A 23,995-nucleotide genomic window follows, 5' to 3' on the forward strand; every position below is an offset into this window, starting at 1 on the left:
GTCACCAGTTAGCCTTCACATGTTAGAATCAAGCTTGATGAGTTTCATCAAATTAATGTATAGTTAGTTGGTGAAGGATGATTTTCGCTAGTATAGTCAGCTGCAAAGCCTAGAATGAAGTGGAATTCAAGTTTCGATTTTACGGGCAAATCATAGAACATGATTAAGTCATGTTCAGTACCAATGTGCTCCCACATAAGTTATGAACTGGCAGCTGCAGTGAAAGTATGAAACAGCTAAAACTAAATGATTTAAATCATTGAAGATAAGCAAGTAATAATTATTTGGTTTGAATAAGTTATTTTTGTTAACTGTGACTATCACCTTTGGTACATCCCTAAGATGCAACTTCCTGTATATCATTCTTCCAAAAACAGGGAATGAAGATTGTGGCCAAATGAGTGTTACAAAATTCTATTTTATGAATTTGTAGCCGCCAAATGAAATCCAATTCAGCTTCCTCTGGCTATCTAATCTTCAGAACATCGTTTATTATAGATGAATGCATGGTTAAATTATCAATGCTCATTGTTCATTACTTAGAACAATATAATCTTTTGTTTCTGATGTTCCAAGAAACATGCCTAAATAAATATACTCAAAAACCTCTTGTCTAGTTTTGGAGCTGGATAAAGAAACTGCTACTCAACCTGAAAGGCAAGAAGCTTTCATGTTGCAGTCAGTGGTATATAGGAGCATTTTGCTTTAAAAATCAGTGTGATTCATTCTATATATATATATATATATATATACATATATGACAAGTAGATTTATACCTAGTTCGTCTAACAGATGCTACTGCACATGCAACAGAAATTCCAGAATTGACCTACCATTCAACAAACAAAGACTGAAAGAAGTAAATTGATGATTCCCTTTGTTGTTCCCAGACAAACAGCTACCTGCTTACCCGCACGTTATCTTTGTTGAGCTCCATACTCAAAAACTTACTTGATAATGGAGTTAAAAGAAAATATTACCAAAAAAAAAAAAAAGACATCACCAAAACTTAATATTGTTAAAGGTCAAAAGGATTGTTATGGTCAATTATGACTTGTGTGTATTACTCAAGAGGTCCTGAGTTTGATCCACTTAAATTGTTAATAATGTGGCTAACTGAGGAGATTTACCGATTGTCAATTCAGGGTTTTGAGAAATTAGATGAAGTGCATACAAGTTGGCCAGTTACCACTGGTCAACCCAAAAAAAAAAAAAAAAAAAAAATAGGATTGTTATGATATCTGTAAGTAGTCACAATACAGAAACATTTAATGTAAATTTCAGTTAATTTATAAACTTGGTCAACTCTAACATGCAAGGCTATTTTTTGTTGGCTTTCCACACAATTATATCTTCAGCCAAAGAAAAAGTGATATTCCTTAAGAGTGGTGTAAGACCATTTAACTGAAGTAACATGGGCTACCATGATAACCTGCTGTGTTGTCAAAAAAAGCTTGGGTTCTGAGATGATATATATATATATTTTTAACTTTCAAATTAAAACATGGGACCAGTCTCTTTTCCCTTCCAAGCAATTACAAAATATGCTTCTCTACAGGATTAGTTTCCTTTAAAGCATAACTACACCTACTTACTTTTTCATTTTTATTGTTTTCATTGTGTTGGATTGGACCAATTCTCTTTATTTGTTCAACAAATAAAGCTTCCTGTTTCTACCCACATGACATGAATCCTCCTTTCACTTCCTACAACACAAAACCCCAACATAAATGACCAATTTAATCATTTTCAAGCTTATGTGTCCCATTTTCAACCTTCTTTTATTTATTTTTTTCATTGAAGTCTCAACCTCACCAGCTCACCTTAGTTGCATTCGGCATAAGGGCCTGTCTCCTTTCATCAAATATTTCATTAACCGAATCTTTTAGTGACATATATATCTTTGCCCACATAGTATAATTTATGAACCGTTTTTAAACTTTCGTTTTCTCTGTTTCTTATTCAAATGACATATAATGCTAAAAGAAATTTTTGGAAATTAGACATCTGGGAATATGGTTTGACAGGTGAAAGAGTAAAAAAGTGTTCATGTTTCACTCTAGTATGTTGCTATGTAGTGAAGAAGTAAAGCATACGCAGCATATACATAGAGTATGTCCCAAGTAAATACTGAAGGAAAGATATGGCTATGGCTTTTTCTGAAGTTCTGTAAATTCCTGACGTTTCATCAATTCTTATGAGAAAAATAAAGAATTAAGAAGCAAAAGAAAAAAGATAGAGATGTAGTTGGCTCAAAACCCATGTGAGACGCGGAGGCACATGTTAAAAAGGTAGTGTTGGTCAGTTTGTTGTAAGAGTATCTTCAATGATGCTCTTTATTTATCTTTCCTATAAATAAATAGTATTTTTATTAATTTTTAAATATAAAAAATAAAATTTTTATTCAAATTCTATAGACTTTTTAAATTTTAAGAAAGAGAATATGTTTTTTCAAGAAAAAACTTAATAGGAACAATAAATCATAAATAAAATGCATAGAAACTTGTAATTTATTTATTTAAAATTAGGATAGAGAGTGAAATTTGACCCTTTAAAAAGATCTCCAAAAGACTCTTTATATGACTCAAACTCTTTATTATAAAACGTTTATCCATAAAAACAAGAGTCCAACAGACTCTTTATATTTAAAATATAAATTAAAGACTGAGTTTGACTCTTCACATTTAGAGAGTCAAATTTCACTCTCTATCATAATTTTAATTAATAAATTATAAGTTTCTATGCATTTTATTTATTAATTCTCTCTCCCATTAAGTCTCTTTCTTAAAAATAAAGAGCAACTTCGTTAAATTTAAAAAGTCTATTGGATTTGAATAAAAATTGTGTTATTTATATTTTAAAATTAATAAAATGCTCTTTATTTATATAAAAGATGCTCTTCAAAATAAAGAGCACCATTGGAGATGCTGTTAATGTGGAGAGTCAAACTCACTCTTTAATTTATATTTAAGAATAAAAAGTCTGTTCGACTTTTGTTTTTATGGATAAACTCTTTATAATAAATAGTTTGAATCATATAAAAAGTCTTTTAGAGATGTGCTAAGAAGTTAAAGATATGTATCTTTTAAATTAATGGCAAGTTATTGTACCTTGTTTCTTGCTTATCCCCACATGAAATAAAGCTGGATTGGTAAGATTAAATAAGGTAATTAGTATTAATGTGAGATTGGTTAAGTATACACTAAATACCCTCTGATTTTAAATGAGTTTTGTTACATGTTGAAGAAAAGGAAATTACACGAATCATCAGGAATTTGTTCGATATGAGATTTTTAAAGTAATTTTGTATTTCTTACCAAAACTTGAATGACCAAGGACAAAGCTTAAGAATATTTTCTGTTTGCGGAGAAAAGGATGAGAGTTATGATACTCAACTTCAATGAGAAGATTTTTAGTTTTAGAAATGGGGTCATAAATAATTGAAATGAAACTTGGTAATGGGAAAGATATGAAAAAGATGTGGTAACATAGTCAAAATTGTAGGTGATTTAGGGGGTTAGAGAATTGAAAGGTTTTTGAAATTAAAAGGCACATAATCGGATACCAATAGCCAATAGCTACCATGTGCTTTCTCTCATTACCCCTTTATCACGTGGGCCAAACTCTGCCACCACATACTAACCCCACTTTGTCTTTTTTGTTTTTCACATTCCTATCCGAAATACCCACTCAAAATTATGTTTACATTAATTTTGATATGAAATGAAAATTGTAGTAGCCAATAAATTAATTTTCTTCAATCATTAAGATTAACCACTGGGTTGCCTGATGATAAAAAAAAAGGAAAGGGGTTCAACATGGGTTCTTGAGTTTGAGTCCTCCCGGACACTAATAAAGGTGGTCACTTTGGGGATTTACTCGATTGTTCACTTTAGAGCCTCAAGGGATTAGCTGGTATGTGTGTAAGCTAGTCTAGACACTTTCGGTCACAAGGAAAAGTAAAAAGATTAAGGGTATGAGCATTAATTTTTTTTTTTTTTTTTTTATCACACCAAGGAGTGTTCGAGGCCAGTTTGCAATACTTCAACTAATCCTCCGGGGTCCTAGAACTGCTAGTCCATGGCATCCCTATTAGTACTTAAGGCTCGAACTTAAGAGCTATGAAACCTTCTTACTCTCTTACTATCAAGTCACCAAGTGGTGGTTGTATGAGCATTAATTGTATCATACACATTCTTTATCCGTGAATTATGTGAGTATCTTTGTTTTCAAAGCTACCAATTTTGCTTGGGAAGGTGCTTGTTTTTTTCCCCAAAATGGATTATGACAAAAACTATATAGGTGCATTCTTGTAATATAATTAAGATAAGATTGTAATAGGTGAACTGCTTTTACTAAGGAATTAGGGAATTTCATTGATTGATCTATATGAATATATTAATATATCATTAAAAAAAGTTAAATTATAAGAATTTTTATTTAAATTAACGGACAAATGCATGGTGAAGTTTTTGTTTGTTGAAATGATTGAGCAACAACCCCCTTCTATAATTAGTTTCATAAGATTACAAGTTTGTGTTACCTTTGTATTTTTTCAAAAAAATCACTTTATACCATCCATTTATTATTATAAAAAGATAATTCAACTGGTAATCTAATCAAATACAATTTACTTATAATTAATTTGAATTGGATTGGATATGAATTTTTAAGGTTAGGATGAATTGTAATTAAACATTAATATGTTTCAATTAAAAAACCCCTAAAGCAGTGCATTTCAAATGTTTATATATTTAGAAAGAAATGAGCAAATTATGTTGCAAAAGAAAAGAGGTCTTGGGTGGGTATAATCGTTACTCGGTCGATAATTTCAAGATCTCGAAAGATTAGTTAAGTAAGTATAACGTCCGACATCCCTACATTAAAAAAAAAAAAAAAAAAAGGCTTAAATTTTGATGGATGTTTGATATAAGAGACAACACCAAAAACTAATTGATATGCTTAGTATTGATTGAATCCAAAATAGGATGAAATGACATCAACATGATTTTCCTTTTTGGGATTTTTATTTTTATATGTGATTTATTGAACATCTTAATTATTTAGGAAAAATTAAATCTCATAATGCATAATAGAGCATCAATATAAATCTTTTGGAATTCCCTTTAGTTATATATCTGTTTAATTACAAATAAACACCAAAGTGACAGATCGGATAACAAAGACAAAATAAATCGTACATTTGTCAACCACTACGAATGCCCTCCTCTGCCGCTACAAAATTATCCTTCAACAATTCCAAAATTCAAATTCACAAATAATTATTTTATTTTTAAATACATATAATTTCAAAATATCAAAGGGCCCCACTAACATACTGTGGACCCAACTTTCCTCATTAATAGGAAAGCCGCTCTTGATTGTCCACCAAATCTTAATCCCACAAACTTCATTAAAATACCCTTATTAAGCATTTTAATCATAAAAAGATTATAAGGTTAATCTTGTAATTACTCAGAAACCAAAGGGTAATTACAACTCATTCAAAATATTTTCAAAAAAAAAAAAAAAAAAAAAAAAAAAAAAAAAAGAGTACTGCGTTTTAATTACCTTTAAGCTCCCTTTTTGTCCACTTACAACGGTCGAGTATTACAATAAACGGAACTCGTAACGCCGTCATTGCCGTCCTCCACACGTTCGAAAGCCAACGCACGCCGTTAACGCCATTAAAACTTTCAAATCCGTTTTTTAATTTTTTTAATTATTTTATAAATAGAAACAAATAAATTAATCGCCATTGATTCACTCTCACAAGCTTACTCTTTCTCTCTCTTTCTCTATAGGCTCTTAGTTCTCTCTGAAAGATTGTCGCCATTGATTTAAAGAATCTCGTCAACTTATCCAAAGGCCGGCATTTCTTGGCTTATTGCTGTAAGTTTTATCGAAAGCTTCTGATTTTATTATGAATCGATTCGTTGAGTTCTGATCCAAATGTTCTTATGTCTGTTTTAACCAAAATCATTTTTTCACATTGTACTTTTCTCTACATTTTTGTTTCTGAGTTGACTCAGTGAGTATGTACTTCGAGTGAATATATTTATGAGATTCAATGAACAATGTAGTTGCAGATGAAATATTTTGATGGTTTTTTTGTTGTTGAGCTAATATATGGTGACTTAGTGGTTTTTAGATAAGGTTCTTTTGTTTTGATTAGAGTTGAGTTCACTCAGTGAGATTTACCTGACTATGAGACACAAGTGTGTAGGAAAAGGTATGGATTCAACACAGATACAGCAGAGGAGGGGAGGTTTGGTGTCATTATCACCATCACAGACACCGCGTTCAAGTGATAAATCGGCGCGAGATCTCCGATCTAACGATTCTAGTTCAAGTAAACATGATAAAGATAAAGGTGTAAATGTGCAGGTTATTGTGCGTTGCAGGTAAGTTAATTTCAAAACTATTTAGTTTAATGTGTCCTTACATCTACATTTGACTGGTGATTTTATTGATTTATTTATTTATTGAATTTTGTAGGCCGTTGAATGAGGATGAAATGAGGGTACACACGCCCGTGGTAATTTCTTGTCACGAGAATAGACGAGAAGTTTCTGCTGTCCAGAATATTGCCAACAAGCAAATTGATAGAACCTTCCTGTTTGACAAGGTTTGATTTTGTTATTTTGCTTCATTTCATTTTGATCAGTGGTTGTTTGTCCTGTTGTGAGTATGATCATTATGTATTTTGTTTAGGTCTTCGGCCCAACATCCCAGCAAAAGGACTTGTATGATGTGGCGGTATCACCTATTGTATACGAAGTTCTTGAGGGTTATAACTGCACTATCTTTGCTTATGGTCAGACTGGAACTGGGAAAACATACACAATGGAAGGAGGGGCAAGGAAGAAGGTTCGATACAGTCAATTATTATGAATATAATATTTTAAGTTTTCATTGTATACATTTGTGACTGAACTTATTTGGTTTTTGTAGAATGGGGAATTTCCAACTGATGCAGGTGTTATCCCAAGAGCTGTTAAACAAATTTTTGATATACTGGAAGCTCAGAATGCTGAGTATAGCATGAAAGTTACATTTCTAGAGCTGTATAATGAGGAGATATCTGATCTATTGGCCCTGGAGGAAACTTCAAAGTTTATAGATGATAAATCTAAAAAACCTATAGCTCTTATGGAAGATGGAAAAGGAGGTGTTTTTGTTAGAGGCTTGGAAGAAGAGGTTGTGACTACTGCTAATGAAATTTACAAAATCTTGGAAAAAGGTTCTGCAAAAAGGCGTACTGCAGAGACTCTTCTTAACAAACAAAGTAGTCGTTCTCATTCGATATTTTCAATTACAATTCACATAAAGGAGTGTACTCCGGAGGGTGAAGAGATGATCAAGTGTGGAAAGCTTAATCTTGTTGACCTTGCTGGTTCTGAGAATATTTCACGTTCTGGTGCAAGAGAGGTATGTCATAGTTTCATCAATGGTAACTCTATACTACCACTAATGCAATTAGGGAGGGAGCTCAAGAATAATATGCTTCTTTAGTGATTAGTGGAAGAATCTTACTATTATAAGATTGTGCTTCCGGTTTTCTATTTACTTTCAATGCTCTGATTGAAGAAATCACCTCTTTCAGGGCAGGGCAAGGGAAGCAGGGGAGATAAATAAAAGCTTGCTCACACTTGGTCGTGTAATCAATGCTCTTGTCGAGCACTCTGGCCATGTCCCTTACAGGTATGGATTGTAGTTTGTATAATGAATTCCTAATGGCGGTTTGGTGTGCTTGCAAATCCTGTAAGTGGGTTTAATGCAAACTATTTGCTCTGAATTTCAGGGATAGTAAACTAACAAGATTATTGAGAGATTCATTGGGAGGGAAAACAAAGACATGCATCATTGCTACAATATCACCTTCCATCCATTCCTTGGAGGAAACTCTCAGCACTTTAGATTATGCACACCGTGCCAAAAACATCAAGAACAAACCAGAGGTTTGTGGTCCTTTCATTGTATTACATACACTGGTTTTAGCAACTTGGTTTTTATGTTCTGAAGATGAATTATGTTTCTTAGAACCAGGTTATGGTTTTAACTTTGTTTTCATATCAGATTAATCAGAAGATGATGAAATCTGCAATGATCAAGGATCTGTATTCTGAAATTGACCGGCTGAAACAAGGTAGTTGGCTGCTTCTTGCAGCTTTACCATAAGAATATAGATTAATTACTGTCAAAGTATAGGTTGTGAAATTAATTTGTATGATATTTTAATGTTTCTTTTATGCTCTATCAGAGGTCTATGCTGCTAGAGAGAAAAATGGGATCTACATACCAAGAGATCGTTATCTTCAAGAAGAAGCTGAGAAGAAGGTTCAGTTCCTTTCTTATAATTGAGAGATGCATTTATCGCCTGAGTTCTAATTTTTTGTTGGAGATTTTGTTAATTAATTCTTTTTCATCTGGCTTTATGCAGGCAATGGCCGAAAAAATAGAGCGCATGGAACTTGTATCAGAATCCAAGGACAAGGTACATTTCTTTCACTGTTATATTTCCTTTCAGTTCTTTTCAAGTTGCCATCTTCAAGTCAGCTCATTATTTCATCATTTGTGAGCAGCAAGTGATGGAGCTCCAGGAACTCTACAATTCTCAGCAACTATTGACTGCAGAGCTAAGTGAGAAGCTTGATATAACTGAGGTATTTACACATTTGGGTGGTCAACTTACTGACCTTTTACTATTTTGTTTATCTATGTCACTTTACTCTTATAAGATGCAATGACTAACCTCTCTTCTTTCCTCAAAACTTCAGAAAAAACTTGGGGAAACTGAACATACATTGTCTGATCTTGAAGAAAAGCACAGGCAGGCAAATGCAACAATTAAAGAAAAAGAATTTCTGATATCCAATCTTCTCAAGTCTGGTGAGCAAATCGTCATATTGTGCAGGACATTTTCCCATTGCATTTTCTGTCTCTCTCTTCATAAAATTTTATTGTTAAAATGAGATTGAAGAAAATATTTGGGGTATAAGTTTAGGTCCCCATCATATGCTTCAATATTTTTAGAGTTGGATCTTGTGGAGACATTCATTTGTTCACCAGTGAAGTTTATAAGATGGCTTTTGATAGATCTAGTGACTTTTTATCAAGACATTGCACAATCATTCATGTCAATCTTTTGATTTATGTAGTTTGAAACTTTTGCTACCAAGTACTGCATTTTTATCAATATTATTGCCACTTATTGACTAACATCCATTTTAATTTTTCAGAAAAAGCACTTGTTGAGCATGCATTTGAGCTTCGTGCAGAACTAGAAAATGCTGCATCAGACGTGTCCAATTTATTTTCCAAAATAGGTCTGTATGACTGGAAGTAAACTATAGTGCTGATCTTAAGTATCATCTACAAAGCTAATGGTAGACTGTTTTTCATCATGGTTGCTTTTCAGAGCGGAAGGATAAAATTGAAGAAGGGAACAGAGTACTTATTCAAAAATTCCAATCCCAATTGACCCAACAGCTTGAAATCTTGCACAAGACAGTGGCTGCATCTGTGACTCAACAAGAGCGGCAACTGAAAGACATGGAGGAAGACATGCAGTCATTTGTATCAACCAAGGCTGAGGTAAGATCTAAAAATAGGTCTATTTACATTTTCAGACATAATATTCAGTCTAAACAACATTATCTTTTGATGTGTTCAAGGCTACTGAAGAACTTCGAGGAAGATTAGGAAAACTGAAGGCTATGTGTGGTTCTGGTATCAAAGCTTTGGATGGTATAGCTGGGGAACTTGATGAGAATTCTCAGTCGACTTTTGGTGAATTAAATTCTGAAGTTTCTAATCATTCACATGCGCTTGAAGATGTTAGTAATACTTCAACTAATAGTTTTAATTGAAACCTCCCCTTTTTCTTTTGTGGTTTCATCTAACCTTAACTTTTATGGATCAGCTCTTCAAGGGAATTGCTTCAGAAGCTGATGCGTTACTGAATGATCTTCAAAGTGGTCTTCACAATCAAGAGGAGAAGCTAACTGCATTTGCACAGCAACAGCGTGAGGTCTGTAGTTCTTTTATGTTTCAACTGACTATTTCTTGAGAGGTGTTTGAATGATTATCTCTTTTTATCTGAATGTATGTGCATTTGATTCTATATACAGGCTCATTCCAGAGCTGTGGAAAATGCAAGATCAGTTTCTAAAATAACAGTAAACTTTTTCAAGACCCTAGACATGCATGCCTCCAATCTAACTCAAATTGTGGAAGAAGCACGGACAGTCAATGATCAGAAGCTGTCTGAATTTGAAAAGAAGTTTGAGGTGGTTATGATGCTTGATTTGAAATGCATGGATCATTATCAAAGCTTTCTATTATTAAAACTATAGTGCTTTCTTATTAATGCTTATAGGAATGTGCTGCCAATGAAGAAAGGCAATTGTTGGAAAAAGTTGCAGAGCTGCTTGCCAGTTCAAATGCTAGGAAGAAACAGCTGGTACGTGTTACTTTTTAGTGCCAACAGCTGTATCAGCTCTATTTATGTTCTTGATCTGTACATTGTCCTTCAGATTGTATGTCTAATCAAAAAACTTTTCGTATTTGTTCTTAGGTCCAAATGGCAGTTCATGATCTCCAGGAGAGTGCTTCTAGCAGAACCAACCAACTGCAGAAAGAAATGTCAACCATGCAAGATTCCACTTGTTCAGTTAAAGCAGAGTGGAAACTGCATATGGAAAAAACAGAATCCCACTATCTTGAGGATACTTCTGCTGTAGAAAGTGGAAAGACAGACCTGGAAGGGGTTCTTCAAAACTGGTATGGGTTGGTGAAATGATAATAATGTGCAATATTGAAAACAGATCTACTGCTTTAATAAATTTTGGTTTTTGTTTACTGAACTTTAAACAACCTTTTGCAGTTTGAAGAAGGTTTCAATGGGTGCACAACAGTGGCAAAAAGCTCAAGAATCCTTGCTCAGTCTGGAAAAGAGCAATGTTGTTTCTGTGGATTCCATTGTTAGGTATGCTACTTTCCTACAATATTACCAAAGTTTTCAACTCACGATCTTGTTTCTTATAGAAAAACAAAGTTTTCAACTCACGATCTTTAGGACAATTTTTTTTTTTTTTTTGGTCTTTTTACTATGTTTCTTTTCATAACCAGAGGAGGGATGGAAGCCAATCAGAACTTACGTGCTCATTTCTCTTCTGCTGTGTCAACTGCGCTTGAAGACGTGGATCTTGCAAACAACAATCTCCTTACATCCATTGACCGTTAGTATCTATTTGCATATACTTGGAATTCAAGTTGGTGTGGGACCTGTGGGTAGGTTTTATCATGGGCTTTTTATTAACTGATCAAATTCTTGCAGATTCATTACAACTTGACCAAGATGCAAGTGCAAATCTGAATTCCATGATTGTACCTTGTTGTGGGGATTTGAGAGAATTGAAGGGTGGTCACTACCACAAGATTGTAGAAATTACAGAAGATGCAGGAAAATGTCTTTTGGATGAATACACGGTAAAATTCGTGTTGTGCTTCTACATGTTTTTAATTTTTTTAAGAATGCAGTTGAATGGAATTTATTTTAAGTGCTTTTCATGTTTGTGAGAGAGAGCTAGAATAGAGCAACTTTTACATGGTAGAAAGGAACAAAAATTGCAGCGCTAGCTTGCAAATTATACTACCGGAGAGACACCAACACGCTTACACACTCAAAAACCAGATTACTTGTGTGCTGGTTTACTCTGACCTCTAACAATTCTTCATTTACAGGTGGACGAACCATCTTGTTCAACACCTAAAAAGAGGTCATTCAATCTTCCGAGCATTGCATCAATCGAGGAACTCAGAACTCCTGCATTTGAGGAATTGTTAAAGTCATTCTGGGATTCAAAATCTGCAAAGTATGCGAATGGGGATATAAAGCACATAGTAGGGGCGGCATATGAAGCAGCCCAGTCATTAAGGGACTCGAGAGTTCCTCTCATTGCTATTAACTAAAGTGAATGGGGAACACAGAAGAAGACAATTGAGTATAGTGGTAAGAGTGTGTACAGAATATATATATATATATATATGGGTGGAGTATCAACTCTCTGGCCAATCTTATTCATTAATTGTTTGTTTAAAGAATTTTTTAGGGGTGTAGGAAATATATAATAGATGTCCCACTGTCTTTTATGGGGTGAAATTTTTATGGTTGTGGATCACTCTCCTATTAACAATGGCCATTGATAAGAATTATTTAAAGTGCTATGTATTTGTTTTAAAATTCCTAGCATTCCCTGGAGGAAGGATGCATTGATAATCGCCCACTGTCCACATTTCCGAATTCTTCAATGTTCTAACGATAAACATTATAACGATGTCGAGAAGAGTTAATAACAATAATCTCCTTTAGGTATAGTTGAATAGCATAAATCCCCTTGTGGTTATAAAAATAAACGGTAGAATGGTAATTCGGTAAATATATATTAATCCATTCAGTTATAAAATCAAACAGTTAACTAATGACTTACTAACGATAGGAGTACGGACGAGTGGTTTCGGATACTCTGTATTTTTTGAAGCAATCGGAATTGGTCAATTCTTAAGATTAGGAAAGGGAACTGGAACATGAAACATAGGTTTTGATTCTCGATACCGGATTAATTGCAATTACTCCCTTATTTTAAAAAAATAACAAAGGAACCCTCAAGGGTTTACAAAAATTACAACTCAGTCTCGATTCCTACCCGAGTGCTTGGACCTTAGTTTCGGTTCTGATTCTGACACTACAAGAACTAGAATCGGACTTTGGAATTCCAAGTTCCAATTTTCTAGAACTAAAACTGGATCTTACTTGAGGCAGTTTTGGTTCTATCCTTTACCCATGCTCACCTAAAGGTAAAGGTAAAGGTGGGCCGTGCCATGCCTAAAAATTCAAGGCCCATCGTGTCGTGGGCCATGCCATGCCAAGGCCCGCACAGTTTTGTGCCCTGTCGTGTCGTGCAGACCCACAAATTTGAAGGCCCACGGCACGACCCATTATATATCGTGTCATGTCTTGGGCCATGCCATGGGCCAGCCCACGTGCTTTGTGAAAATATTTCATTTTAATTTTAATAAATTATGGTAATTTTGATTTATTATTAATAATTATTATAAAAATATTTTATATGTTATATTTAGTGACATTTTGTATTTATATTAATTAAAAATATATAATCACTTGATGGCAGGTTTGCTAATAAACCTGAAGAGGTTAGCAACCTTTTTCAATTATTATTTCCTTCGTCAATGCCTGAGAGAATAGAGGACTGTATCCGTGTGATAAAGCCTGTTATAACTCCTGAAATGAATAGTGATTTGGTTAAGCAAATTTCTAATGAAGAAGTAGAAAAAACTGTTTTCAATATGAATGGTTTAGGATCTCCAGGACCTGATGGATTTCCTGCCATCCTCTATTAGAAACATTGGATGATCATTGGACCTAGCGCGTGTGCTGCTGTGAGAGATGCCTTCTGTTCTGGGAGCTGGCCTTAGGACTTTAATGCTACTCTTATTGCATTAATTCCCAAGGTTAAAACTCCTTCTAAAGTGTTAGAGTTCAGGCCAATATCTTTATGCAACGTTCTTTATAAAATTTTGGCCAAGGTCCTTGCTAATAGACTGCAAAAAATCCTACCACAGATTATATCTCCATCACAAAGTGCTTTCATACCAGATCGGTTGATTACTGATAATGCTATAGTGGCATTTGAAGTCATGCATACTATGAATACCAGTCTAAAAGGAAGGAGGATGGTATATTGCGCTTAAGCTTTATATGAGCAAGGCTTATGACAGGCTTGAATGTCTTTCTGCAGGCAGTCATCTTAAGATGGGTTTTAACCCAACCTGGATCAAAGTCATCATGAACTGCCTCTCTCAGTTACTTACTCGGTTCTCATCAATGATTCCTCAAAAACCATTCAAACCTTCTCATGGGATTAGACAAGTGACCCTTTGTCACCTTATCTATTCATTATTGGAGCTGAAGCTCTTAGTAGGCTCATTCAAGATGCTGAAGACAGAGGAGTTATCAAAGGGCTTCCAATGGGGTGTTCTAAAATGATTAGACACCTCTTTATGCTGATGACTGTCTTCTCTTCTGTAAGGCTAATCTTATGAGTGGAATATGTTTTTTAAGCTACTAGACACCTATGAAAAGAGTTCCGGGCAACCTTAATAAGGAAAAACTTCTATATTTTTCAGCAAAAATACTAGAGGAGATGTCAAGCAGCAAATTATCCAAGTGGCTGGGGTAAAATCCTCTCATCCTTATGAGAGATACCTTGGACTTCTAACGTTATTGGGAGAGATAGAACAAGAGGTTTTAAGCCATCCTGGACCGAGTACGAGACAAAATCAGTAATTGGAAGATGAAGTATCTATCACAAGCTGGGAAAGAAACTCTACTTAAGGCTGTTATTCAAGCCTTTCCAACATATAGCATGGGTGTTTTTAAAATCCCAAAAACCACTTTACAAGAGCTGAATAGATTGACTAAAAATTACTGGTGGGGCCAAAAGAATGACGAAAGTAGGATTCACTGGTGTTCATGGGATAAATGAAGCTGTCCAAGACCAATGGTGGCTTAGGCTTCAGAGTTTGAACTCTTTAACTTGGCTATGCTTGCCAAGCAGGGTTGGAGACTTCTTCATTATCCTAATCATTTGCTGCGAGAGTTTTATCTGCTAAATACTATCTTGAAGGTTATTTCTTAGAAGCTAAAGTTAAAAGAACATCATCCTTTTTTGGAGAAGTGTAATGGCAGCAAGGCCATTTTGGAATCTGGTTTAATGTGGCGCATTGTGTGTCCCAGGCCCGGTTTGGCAAGATAAATGGCTTCCTTCTCCATCTTCATTTGAGATTCAAAGTCATGCCTTGGTATGGACCCGGGGCTAAGGTGGCTACTCTCATAGATCCCCAATCAAAATCCTGGAAATTGGATCTACTCAAAGACTTGTTCTCATAATCAGAAGTTAACCCCATTTGTCAAATTCCCATCAGTGTCTTCAATAGACCATATAAACTTGTTTGGAATGCTCTCAAAATGGTCTATCTCGGTAAGGAGTGCATTCACCTGCAAGTGGAGTCTCAACTCTCACCCGAGGCCAATCCTCTTCTGCAGCCATGAGAATAAAAAGTGGAAGAAGTTTGAAGCTTCCCATCACTAATGCAGAAAAGCTATTTTGTGGAAAGCTTGCCAAGACATTCTACCTACCAAGTGTAACCTTGTCAAGAAAAGGTGATTGAGGATCCTTTTTGCCCCTTCTGTTGCTCAGAGAAGAAGATGTCTTGCATGCTTTATGGGGCTGCGCTGCTGCCAAGGATTTGGTCAAGTTGTTCTCGAACCTTCCAAAGATGAATGACAATTTCATCGACTTCAGAGAGCTAGTTATGTTTTTTCTATCCGAATTAGAGGAAAAGCATTTAGTTGAATTTAGTGGTGGTCCAAAAATCTGGCAAAGAAGGAATGAGCTTACTTTCAAACAACATCTCTCTACTCCATCCCAGATCATTCACCATGCAACTCAAGAACTGGACATTTAAACTCCTTGCACCATCGAGGACCTCTCCTAATGCTCATCCTCAGATTCCTGATCCCAGCTCACCAAGATGGCAGCCACCACCTGAAGGTATTACAAGATAAACTAGGATGCAGTGTGAGAAAAGAAGACTACACAATTGGTGTTGGAATTGCATTCGGGACTGGCAAGGCAGATTTATGGCAACTTGAGAATGAAGAAACCCATGTTCTCGATGCATACTTGACTGAGTCTTTCCAGCTGTTCAAGAGTCATTCTCACAGCAGATATTGGTATTACCAATTATCCTGGAAGGGACGCACTTCAAGTAGTCAATGACTCCTTAGGATGAAGAGAATGGGGTCAAGCTGGTCTAATCTCTATTGATACTAAAGCGGTTTTTAGGAATTTTCAAACTTTTTGGTTCATCATGTTAATAGAGCATCCAATGTGATTGCTCATACTCTAGCTAAAGATGCTCTAACCATAGTGATGTTATTGGTAGAGCTTGAGATGTTCCAAATTGTATTGGATCCTTAGTCGTCCTATTGAATGAATATTAAGCTCATTTGATTTCAAAAAAAAAAAAAAAAAAAAAAAAATTATATATATATTAATAACCCTATGAAATATAATAAATAACGAGACTTGATATTAATTGAATTTCAATACATTTATTACTTAAGTTATAATTATAAATTACAAATACAAAATTAGAAATTATGATTAAATTAATAACATCTTCATTTTCATTAATTTCTAAATTCTTAAAATCTTCAAATATTTTTTATTTTTTGTGTGCCATGTCGTGCTGGCCCACAAGCTTTCTTAAAGCCCACAGCATGGCCCGCATATTTTCATGCCATGCCGTGCCGTACTTTTTTCCGTGTCGTGTTTTTTTTCGTGCCGGGTCGTGCCATGGGCCGACACGGCCTACCATCGGTTCTATGCTCACCCATAGATAGGAGGATTCAGATTGTTGTTATTTCTAAAATTTCAGATGGTTTTTGTTATTTGATTAAACTTAGGGGTGACATTAAACTTAGGAGTGAGCACGAGTAGCAGGTAGAACTGAAATCGACCTTCATAAGGTGGGTTCCGATTCCAATTTTTTGAGCCGACATATTGAGTGTGTCACGTGGAGACAAGTATAAATTAAATAGAATCACAATTATTAAGGTATCGAGAATATTGATGAGTTGCAAACTTATGATGGACAAATGCGACCAATAAAGTGGTGCTTCAGTTGGGGAGAATTCTAGTTTCAAATATCTTTGAGATGCATTTTATTACAATACATCCATTATTGAGCTTGAGCTTGATAACCTGAACTACAACGCTTCAGCAGGCCTCTAGTCCATTTTGTGAATTCCGCTTCACATGCGCAATATGTAAATCCTTTGTGTGTACATGTATAATTGATACAACGAAAGACTTGAAAAGGAATTAATAATCATAAGAGTAGAGCATTAATCTGGTTGGAGACGAAAGTTTTGGTATAAATCGGATAATGTAATCAAGTTTCTATTTCAATATACCCCTGAATCTGATCGGCGTTAATGGGTCAAAGCCATATTCTATACCATCCAGTAGCTCAACAATTTATTATAGCCCATTTCATAAGAGATGTCAAGCTGGAATTGCGTAATTTACATAGCAAGGTTACACTCACATCCGCCAATTGAGAGGCTAATTTTCCAACATCGAGGCCCACATTTCAGGTGAAGTTTTAAATTAACTATCATCAACCGAGCCCAAGTCGGCTGCCTCGGCTACATTTGGGGTGAATGGCTAGCAGGCCAGGTAAAAGGACATAAAAAAATATGTAATTAACAGTCTCAAATATAAAAAAAAAGGAAGCGCCGAACCCCCCGGCAGGTCAGGTTGGATAGACAACCTGCATTACTTCTGAACGATACAAATTAACATTAGTAACCTTGCATGTCAAGCTCATAAAGGCAGCAAAAACCCAGAATACAGTGAGGAACAACATACCTTCAATCTCATCCCTCTAGGAAGATAGACATACAATTCAGATAGCAAATTAGGAGTACAACTGCAAGTCCATCCTAGTATCCGCAAGCCACAGCCGCCACCTATGGGGCTTTCAAGTGCAAAGAATAATATAAACATCATCCTTCCAAAATCAAAATGATCTTGACTTTCCTTTAAAGCCGGGAATTCTCAATCAGCACGATATATTAATGCCATGTACAACAGCAAGTAACTCTTAGAAATTAGAATTCTATCATTCTGGACTTTGACAGACACGAGCATGAATTCCTTGAATTATCTCAACCTGTAGCAGACTAGCATATTCAAGCAAGATAGCTAGAAGGCTGCAAAAAGCATATGAGGTCAAAGCTAAAAAAGAAATGTTGGTAGATTGACAGATTGTCTAGTCCATCGCTTTTCGAACAAAGAATTAATATTATTGAAACAAAGTATAACTAGTATAACTAAATAAACTTCTCTCTTTTCTCTCTTACCCCCGAAAAAACACAAAAATTAGGAACCAACATTGACATATTATAAAGTTTTAACTACTTCAAAGGGTTAAATGATCTAACAAGCCGAATGCAATATATACATAACTACTCCCTAACACCTAAATGTTTTGACAGCAAAAGCACAAAATGGGTTCTCATCTAGACCATATGAAACGAGGGCATATGATGCCATATTTAAGGCATGAATTCATCAATTTTGCTTGCTCAATGGACAGAATGAACTATTTTTATCAAATTATGAAAATATATAACAAAAAAAAGTATTATTTATGGGATGCAGAATTATATTATCCACCTGCACTAAACATATTCTTGGCCTCAACAAATTGACTAGCTAATCTACATTCGCGCTGGAATCAATATACATGTAACCTTCAATCTATAAAACACACCATCAACTGGAATGTTGCCTTCAAATATAGGTGAACCTTTAAGCCTGCAAAGAATCAGTTTTTGCTTTGTTAGAAGAACCCCAAGCAGTATGGAAACAACAAAAAATACTAAGCCCATAGCCTTCTCTCACAACTAAATTAAAAAAAAAAAAAAAAAAACAAACAAACACCACAAAATTCTTCTAATCACATGAAAGCCCACAGATTTTAGATTCTAAAATATCAAAATCTAGTTTCATCATTTAAAACACATAACCCATGAACAACATACCCCAAGTAATTTATCTACAATTGATCAAACAGGAAAGGGAAAGGATTGATGCCAATCTTCAAACTGGCCTATCTTTTCCCTAAAATGTTCTTGATCAACCAAATGCTCCTCCATAGTGCCATTGATGACTTCAATAATCTTTAAATATACTTCTTTCTTCTCTAGAAAGGTGGTCATTATCTTGGGCAATGACACAAGCCTCGTCAGGAGCTTTATCTTTAGGGAATATTTGTACATGACAACATGAACCTATCCATGTTTCTAGTACTTTGTTATGGAAGACCACTCCATACACCCAGTGTTTGTTACCATGGCATACTTAACAAGAAGCTCACATAGTTTCAACATAACTTATTAGAGCGAAGAAAAAACCCAAGGTAGAATGAGTTCACTCAAACCTCCAGATTATGCATTTCTTTCATACCAAATACACCAAAATGACAACCAAATAATAAGAGGATCATGAAAATTAATAAAAAAAAATGTATAGACCATCTAAAACTCATTTAAGTAATATACACAAGCGACAAAAAGATGAGAGGGCATGATGACAATGAAAACTACCTGAAAATTTCATCACAACAAGCTTGCACTTAAGAGTCCAACTGGCCTTTCTCTTCCAAATGTTTCATCATCAAAATCTTCATTTGTTGAATTTTCTTGACATAGCAACTTGTTCTCTTGCACGGGATTTAAGTCAAGAGCCTCCCAATCCATTGGATGACTGTGGTGTGCGTTACCCTGCTCAGACCCATGATTATTATCAACATTATCCTCTGCATTTGGTCTGCCATCACCACTCTCTGGTATCTTATCATAATCAATAGATGGTGGCTCAACATTGAGATCGGAGCCCAACTCATATCCAGCCTGATCACCAGTCCCATGAAAAGCCACAGTTACTGCTGCTTGTTCAGATTGCTCAGTAGGATCTTTTTTCTGCCTCTTCCATTTCTTTGTAGATGAAGTTCCGTCATCCTCAAAATCTTCTTCTTCTCTATCTCTATGTAAATAAACCCACAATTTCCGCTCAGAATCAAATTGCACACAAGGATCACGTTCGTAATGCAAACGGTCCAATGCTCCACTAACAATTTGGTTAACTTGTGCATCAGACACATCTTCAACAATGTATTGAGAATCTCTGATTAAAGTACAAACATCTGCCCTTGTGCCAATACTACTAGGCAGTCTGGCAGCTGCATCTCTCACAAGACAGAGAATTGTAACATGAGGTGGTCGATCACGTTTCAACATAAAATGGTCTCGGGCTTTTGAAGTTGGCTTACCACCACACCTTCTCAAAGGAGCAACAATAGATTTTTTGCCATCAGCAGCTGTATAAGAGAAAGCCCTATCAGGAATGGAATATCTAAGGACTTCCTCCCGACGAAAATAAGCTCTCACTTCCTCAGTACTTGGGCTAATAGTGTTAAGGCTCTTTTGAGCTCTTAGGTCTCTGAACCGATCTTTCTCATCCTGGTTGAACTGCATCAACGACGCAGGAGGAGCAGGAAGACTTCCTATCTGCTGAAGGGTTTCCTGACCACTTTTCAGCCAATTTGCAAATGAATCGACCAACTTGACAAGCATCTTGTGAGGAAGTCCCCAAGCTTCAGGTGAAGTCACCTCCTCAATTGTCTCATGATCAGTTGAGATATGAGACACTGGGCCAACCCAGGACCAACTTTTCGTAGATTTTTCATAGGTCACAAGCATCTTCCAACCTTTTGCCCCCAGAGGTGCTGTTTTCGATGAAAATATCTTGAGAACTCCTCTGACCAAATCCTGAAGTGGCTCTTGTGTCTCAAGAATACAAGGATCTCCAGGGTTTGATCTCACACGGTTAACAATCTCCTGAATGGTAAGAGAAAGCACCTTCCCTTGCCCAGACTGGTCTGAGTTACTGACATCGGCATTCTCGTTAGAAACAACACCATTAACTTCACCTTCATGCTTTTCATTCTGCTCCTCTCTAGGTTTGCCAACTTCTAATGAATCTTCTGTAAGTGGAGTAACCATTGCCATGCGAACTGCTGAAAGAAGATGTATAATGGAGAATGAGAAGCCAGTATGAACTGTAGGTGTTATCAAAGTAAAAGGCTTTTTTTGTGGTTTAGTTTCCTGCTCAACATCTGCTGCTCCTGCTTCTGTAACAGGTGGCTCAGAAGTTTCCAAATCTGTAGTAACAGCATCAGCCTCCAGTTTCCTTTTTCCCTTCTTCTTCAAGAAAACGGAATCATCAATTTGCTGCTGATCTCTTCCATCCACATCCATCACATCCCCTTTCGCTTTTCTCTTCTTCATCACCAAGTTGCATTCTACTAATGAAGCCTCAGATTTTTCCCTACCTTTCTTCCTCACTCTGCCCTGTTTAACACCGTTAACCAATAATCGTGTTGCAAGTGAATCATCATCCTCATCAACAATAAATTCATGGGCAAGTTCTGCTTTCTGCTTTCTCTCAGAAGGAAAGGCCTTCAGTGAGGACAGGTGCATCCTTTCTCCATGTTCCCCCCGTAATTGGCCATTCTTGCCAAATTTGTAGATAGGTTTCCTATCGTCATCATCTTTAAATTTGCCCAATCCTGACAGAGAGCTATCTTCCAAAACCCTGGCAGTAGAATTATGGAAGGGACTGTTATCACGCCTCTTACCCTTCTGTTTTGTTTTCAAAGAGTAGTTCTCTGTTCCTGGTATTCGTGCATGCTCACTAAAGCCACCCATCATCTTGGAGGATTTTGTGATTCCATCAAGTGCCCGTGTATTCTCTAGTTTATCTTTCTTTATAAATTTGGACTTCTTAGCATCCAGACCAGGTTTCAGTGAAGAAAATCGAGAACCTTCAGCAACAGCACTGGGGTAGGCTAACTTGCTCCTCATTAAAGGATTGCTGTCATCATCATCATCATCAAATTGTTCAGATGACTCTGATTCTGTTTCTTCATTTTTTACATGCTTTCTGTTACCTCTCAATGCTGCCATATCTAGCCCTCCATTCTGCACAAAATTCCCTCTTATCTTCTCCTGTGAAGGCTTCACTCTGAACTCAGAATGTAAGAATCTATCACTCATCTGTGGTGAGGAAGCTTTATATGATCTAAAATTGATATCAGGAGACTCTTTCCCCGTCTTCCATTTTTTGCTTCTACCATGCCGATCATCAGATTTAAAAGGCAAATCATTGGAAAATGCCTCTCCTTGAGTTCTGTTATACCATGGTTCTGCACGATCCAATATTTCAGCTCGACTTCCTTTCAGTGGTAGCTGTGGTCGGTGTTTCAGAGACTTCATATAGTCTCCAACTGTTTGCTGAGAATTTTCAGGATACTTAGCCTTCTTGGAAAACTCATAAGATGTTCTCATGGTAAAAGGCTTTGATGTATACACTTTTGCCTCTGACAACTGACTTACATTCTTGTTTTTACCATAGGCCTGTAAATCGTGCTTCGATGACATAGACAAACCCATGAAACCATCACTGCCTGATTCTTCACCTCTCAAAAAGTCAGGCTTCTTTCCCATTTTCCAAGCACCAGATTTTTCCATCATGCTACCCCGTGTAGCATTTCGATCTCTTTGACTACCCATTCCAAACAATGGATCTTCAACATCATCATCATCGTCAACACTGAACTGATCCCTTCTCCATAAAGAAACCCCTGACTCATACCCTGCTCCTTTACTCAGTCGAGGAGGAGCTACTCCTGAACCATATGGCCCAGAATTCATATCCACAAAGCGGCCCCCAGAATGCAATTTGGACCCAGCCATCTTCAAAGTACCTTTTGAATTCTGCTTCCCATATTTTACCGGTTCCATACTCATCGGCTGTCCTTGGGGAAAATCCAAAGTTGAACCCACCGCATATGGAGAATGATGCCGCATTTTCTGAACAGCTTTCCTATCCTTAAGCTTTTTGCTCCAGAACCCATCCCCTGATTCCTCTTGTCCTGATGAATCACTCTCCAAATCCTCCATCTTCTCATACATCAAGCTCTTTTGACTCTTCATAATATTCAAAACCCTAAGCTTCTCCTCAATACTATACCCCCTACAATTACTCCACGCATCCCTCATCTGACAAAGATTGCTAACCATAGTATTCTGATGCTTCCTCAAATGATGATAATGTTGCCGCTTCTGAAAGAAATTCAATCCCTCCCGATAAAGCGCCACTCTTGGCTCACACAAGCCCCCTTTCAACATATCAAACAGCTTCTTAATGGGACTCCCAAAGTGGAAATTCTCAGCCTCAAAAAGCGCCTTCAACGTCCTCATAAAAGTATCTTGATCCATATCAGGTAAATACTTGGCTAACCCAAACTTCTCCTCATCAGTTAACAATTCATTCCACACATCAACAGACAATATATCTTCTAAACCGGAAAGATCATACAATTCAAAAGGAACAGTACAAGTTAAGTTCCCAATTTGGCAGAACTCCGCCCCAGTTTCACCTAATTCAAGCAAGTCAAAGTCATCCGAACCAGCACCTGAATCAGCATCATCATATTCATCATCATCAGATGATTCATCAACGGCTGAGCTTCGTCTTTGAAGCTCATCCTCATCACTTGACATAGTCCCCCTACTATCCGGGGAAAACTCCGAATCAAAACGCGAAACCTTGAAATTATTCTTCTCTATCGCCATTAATCACAAATCCTAACTCAAAACTCCTTTAAATCACCAAATTTCAAAATTTTCACGGTAACTGAGTAAAACACAAAAAACAAAAACAAAACAAAAAATCTCAAAATTTCGAAATTGACAAAGCGAAAAAGAATAGCAGATTGAAAGCAAACAACAATTTCAGATATTGCCCAAAAAGTACCTCATTCGCGAGATATTGAGATTGAATTAGGAATTGAAGAGTTGAACACGAAATTCGAAACGTCATCTACGGTACAAGAAGTGGCGGATATTTTCGGAGACAGGTGTCATCATGATTTTGGATATATTTGTCAATGAGAGAAACCCTAAGAAAGAGGCGGTTTAATAATATAAGGAGATAGCGAGAAGAAAGAGTGAGAGGTGATGATGTTGTTGATGATGATGATGAAGAAGACGATGGTGACGTGGAGAGGTGTGGGCCGTCTGATTATGAGAGAAGGGGATCGTGGTAAAAAGACCGAAAAGGGCTCAGCGAGAAGGCGTGAGTGCAGAGGTAGAGAAAGAGAGTGGAAAAGAAGGGTTTGGTGTTTGAGAAAGAAGGTGAGTGACTCAGTGAGTTAGTCACCGAGTTTGGGAAGTGACCGTTGTTGAGTCAATCTTGTCTGGGTTTTGTGATTT

At 36.3% G+C, this 23,995-nt stretch overlaps 2 protein-coding genes across 5 annotated transcripts; one reads left to right on the forward strand and one right to left on the reverse strand.

Moving 5' to 3' along the window:
• The first annotated feature begins 5,754 nt into the window (after nucleotides 1-5,754).
• LOC116134679 (kinesin-like protein KIN-5D) lies at nucleotides 5,755-12,232 on the forward strand. Of its 2 annotated transcripts, none has more exons than XM_031420352.1 (23): nucleotides 5,755-5,892; nucleotides 6,220-6,404; nucleotides 6,499-6,628; nucleotides 6,715-6,870; nucleotides 6,955-7,431; nucleotides 7,607-7,704; nucleotides 7,805-7,961; nucleotides 8,080-8,149; nucleotides 8,264-8,340; nucleotides 8,444-8,497; nucleotides 8,586-8,666; nucleotides 8,781-8,892; nucleotides 9,243-9,329; nucleotides 9,422-9,597; nucleotides 9,678-9,839; nucleotides 9,926-10,033; nucleotides 10,134-10,292; nucleotides 10,382-10,465; nucleotides 10,580-10,785; nucleotides 10,889-10,990; nucleotides 11,134-11,243; nucleotides 11,342-11,493; nucleotides 11,749-12,232. In XM_031420352.1, the coding sequence occupies exons 2-23, from the start codon at nucleotides 6,235-6,237 to the stop codon at nucleotides 11,974-11,976; spliced, it is 3,156 nt and encodes a 1,051-aa protein (XP_031276212.1). In that variant the 5' UTR covers nucleotides 5,755-5,892; nucleotides 6,220-6,234; the 3' UTR covers nucleotides 11,977-12,232. The 2 variants fall into 2 exon arrangements, with proteins under 2 accessions (XP_031276212.1, XP_031276213.1); XM_031420353.1 differs by having other exon boundaries at nucleotides 5,758-5,892; nucleotides 6,227-6,404; nucleotides 11,749-11,976.
• Nucleotides 12,233-16,876: 4,644 nt separating this feature from the next.
• LOC116134656 lies at nucleotides 16,877-23,886 on the reverse strand. 3 transcript variants are annotated; one of them, XR_004128782.1, is made up of 5 exons: nucleotides 23,538-23,886; nucleotides 19,265-23,417; nucleotides 18,333-18,473; nucleotides 17,523-17,866; nucleotides 16,877-17,435 (listed from the first exon to the last, which is right to left on the reverse strand). XR_004128782.1 is itself a non-coding variant. In XM_031420336.1 (3 exons), the coding sequence occupies exon 2, from the start codon at nucleotides 23,354-23,356 to the stop codon at nucleotides 19,277-19,279; it is 4,080 nt and encodes a 1,359-aa protein (XP_031276196.1). In that variant the 5' UTR covers nucleotides 23,357-23,417; nucleotides 23,538-23,886; the 3' UTR covers nucleotides 17,461-18,473; nucleotides 19,265-19,276. The 3 variants fall into 3 exon arrangements, 1 of the variants encoding a protein (XP_031276196.1); XR_004128781.1 differs by having other exon boundaries at nucleotides 17,523-18,473; XM_031420336.1 differs by lacking the exon at nucleotides 16,877-17,435 and having other exon boundaries at nucleotides 17,461-18,473.
• Between the last annotated feature and the right edge of the window lie 109 nt (nucleotides 23,887-23,995).

Source organism: Pistacia vera, unplaced genomic scaffold (assembly GCF_008641045.1).
Source record: "Pistacia vera cultivar Batoury unplaced genomic scaffold, PisVer_v2 Contig290, whole genome shotgun sequence".
Classification (NCBI taxonomy): Eukaryota; Viridiplantae; Streptophyta; class Magnoliopsida; order Sapindales; family Anacardiaceae; genus Pistacia; species Pistacia vera.

Bases quoted from the DNA above. Each gene is read 5' to 3' on its own strand.
- LOC116134679 (XM_031420352.1), top strand. From the start codon at position 6,235: ATGGATTCAACACAGATACAGCAGAGGAGGGGAGGTTTGGTGTCATTA. The intron at 6,629-6,714 runs GTTTGATTTTGT...TATTTTGTTTAG, and splicing joins GAACCTTCCTGTTTGACAAG to GTCTTCGGCCCAACATCCCA. The intron at 7,432-7,606 runs GTATGTCATAGT...CACCTCTTTCAG, and splicing joins CACGTTCTGGTGCAAGAGAG to GGCAGGGCAAGGGAAGCAGG.
- LOC116134656 (XM_031420336.1), bottom strand. From the start codon at position 23,356: ATGGCGATAGAGAAGAATAATTTCAAGGTTTCGCGTTTTGATTCGGAG.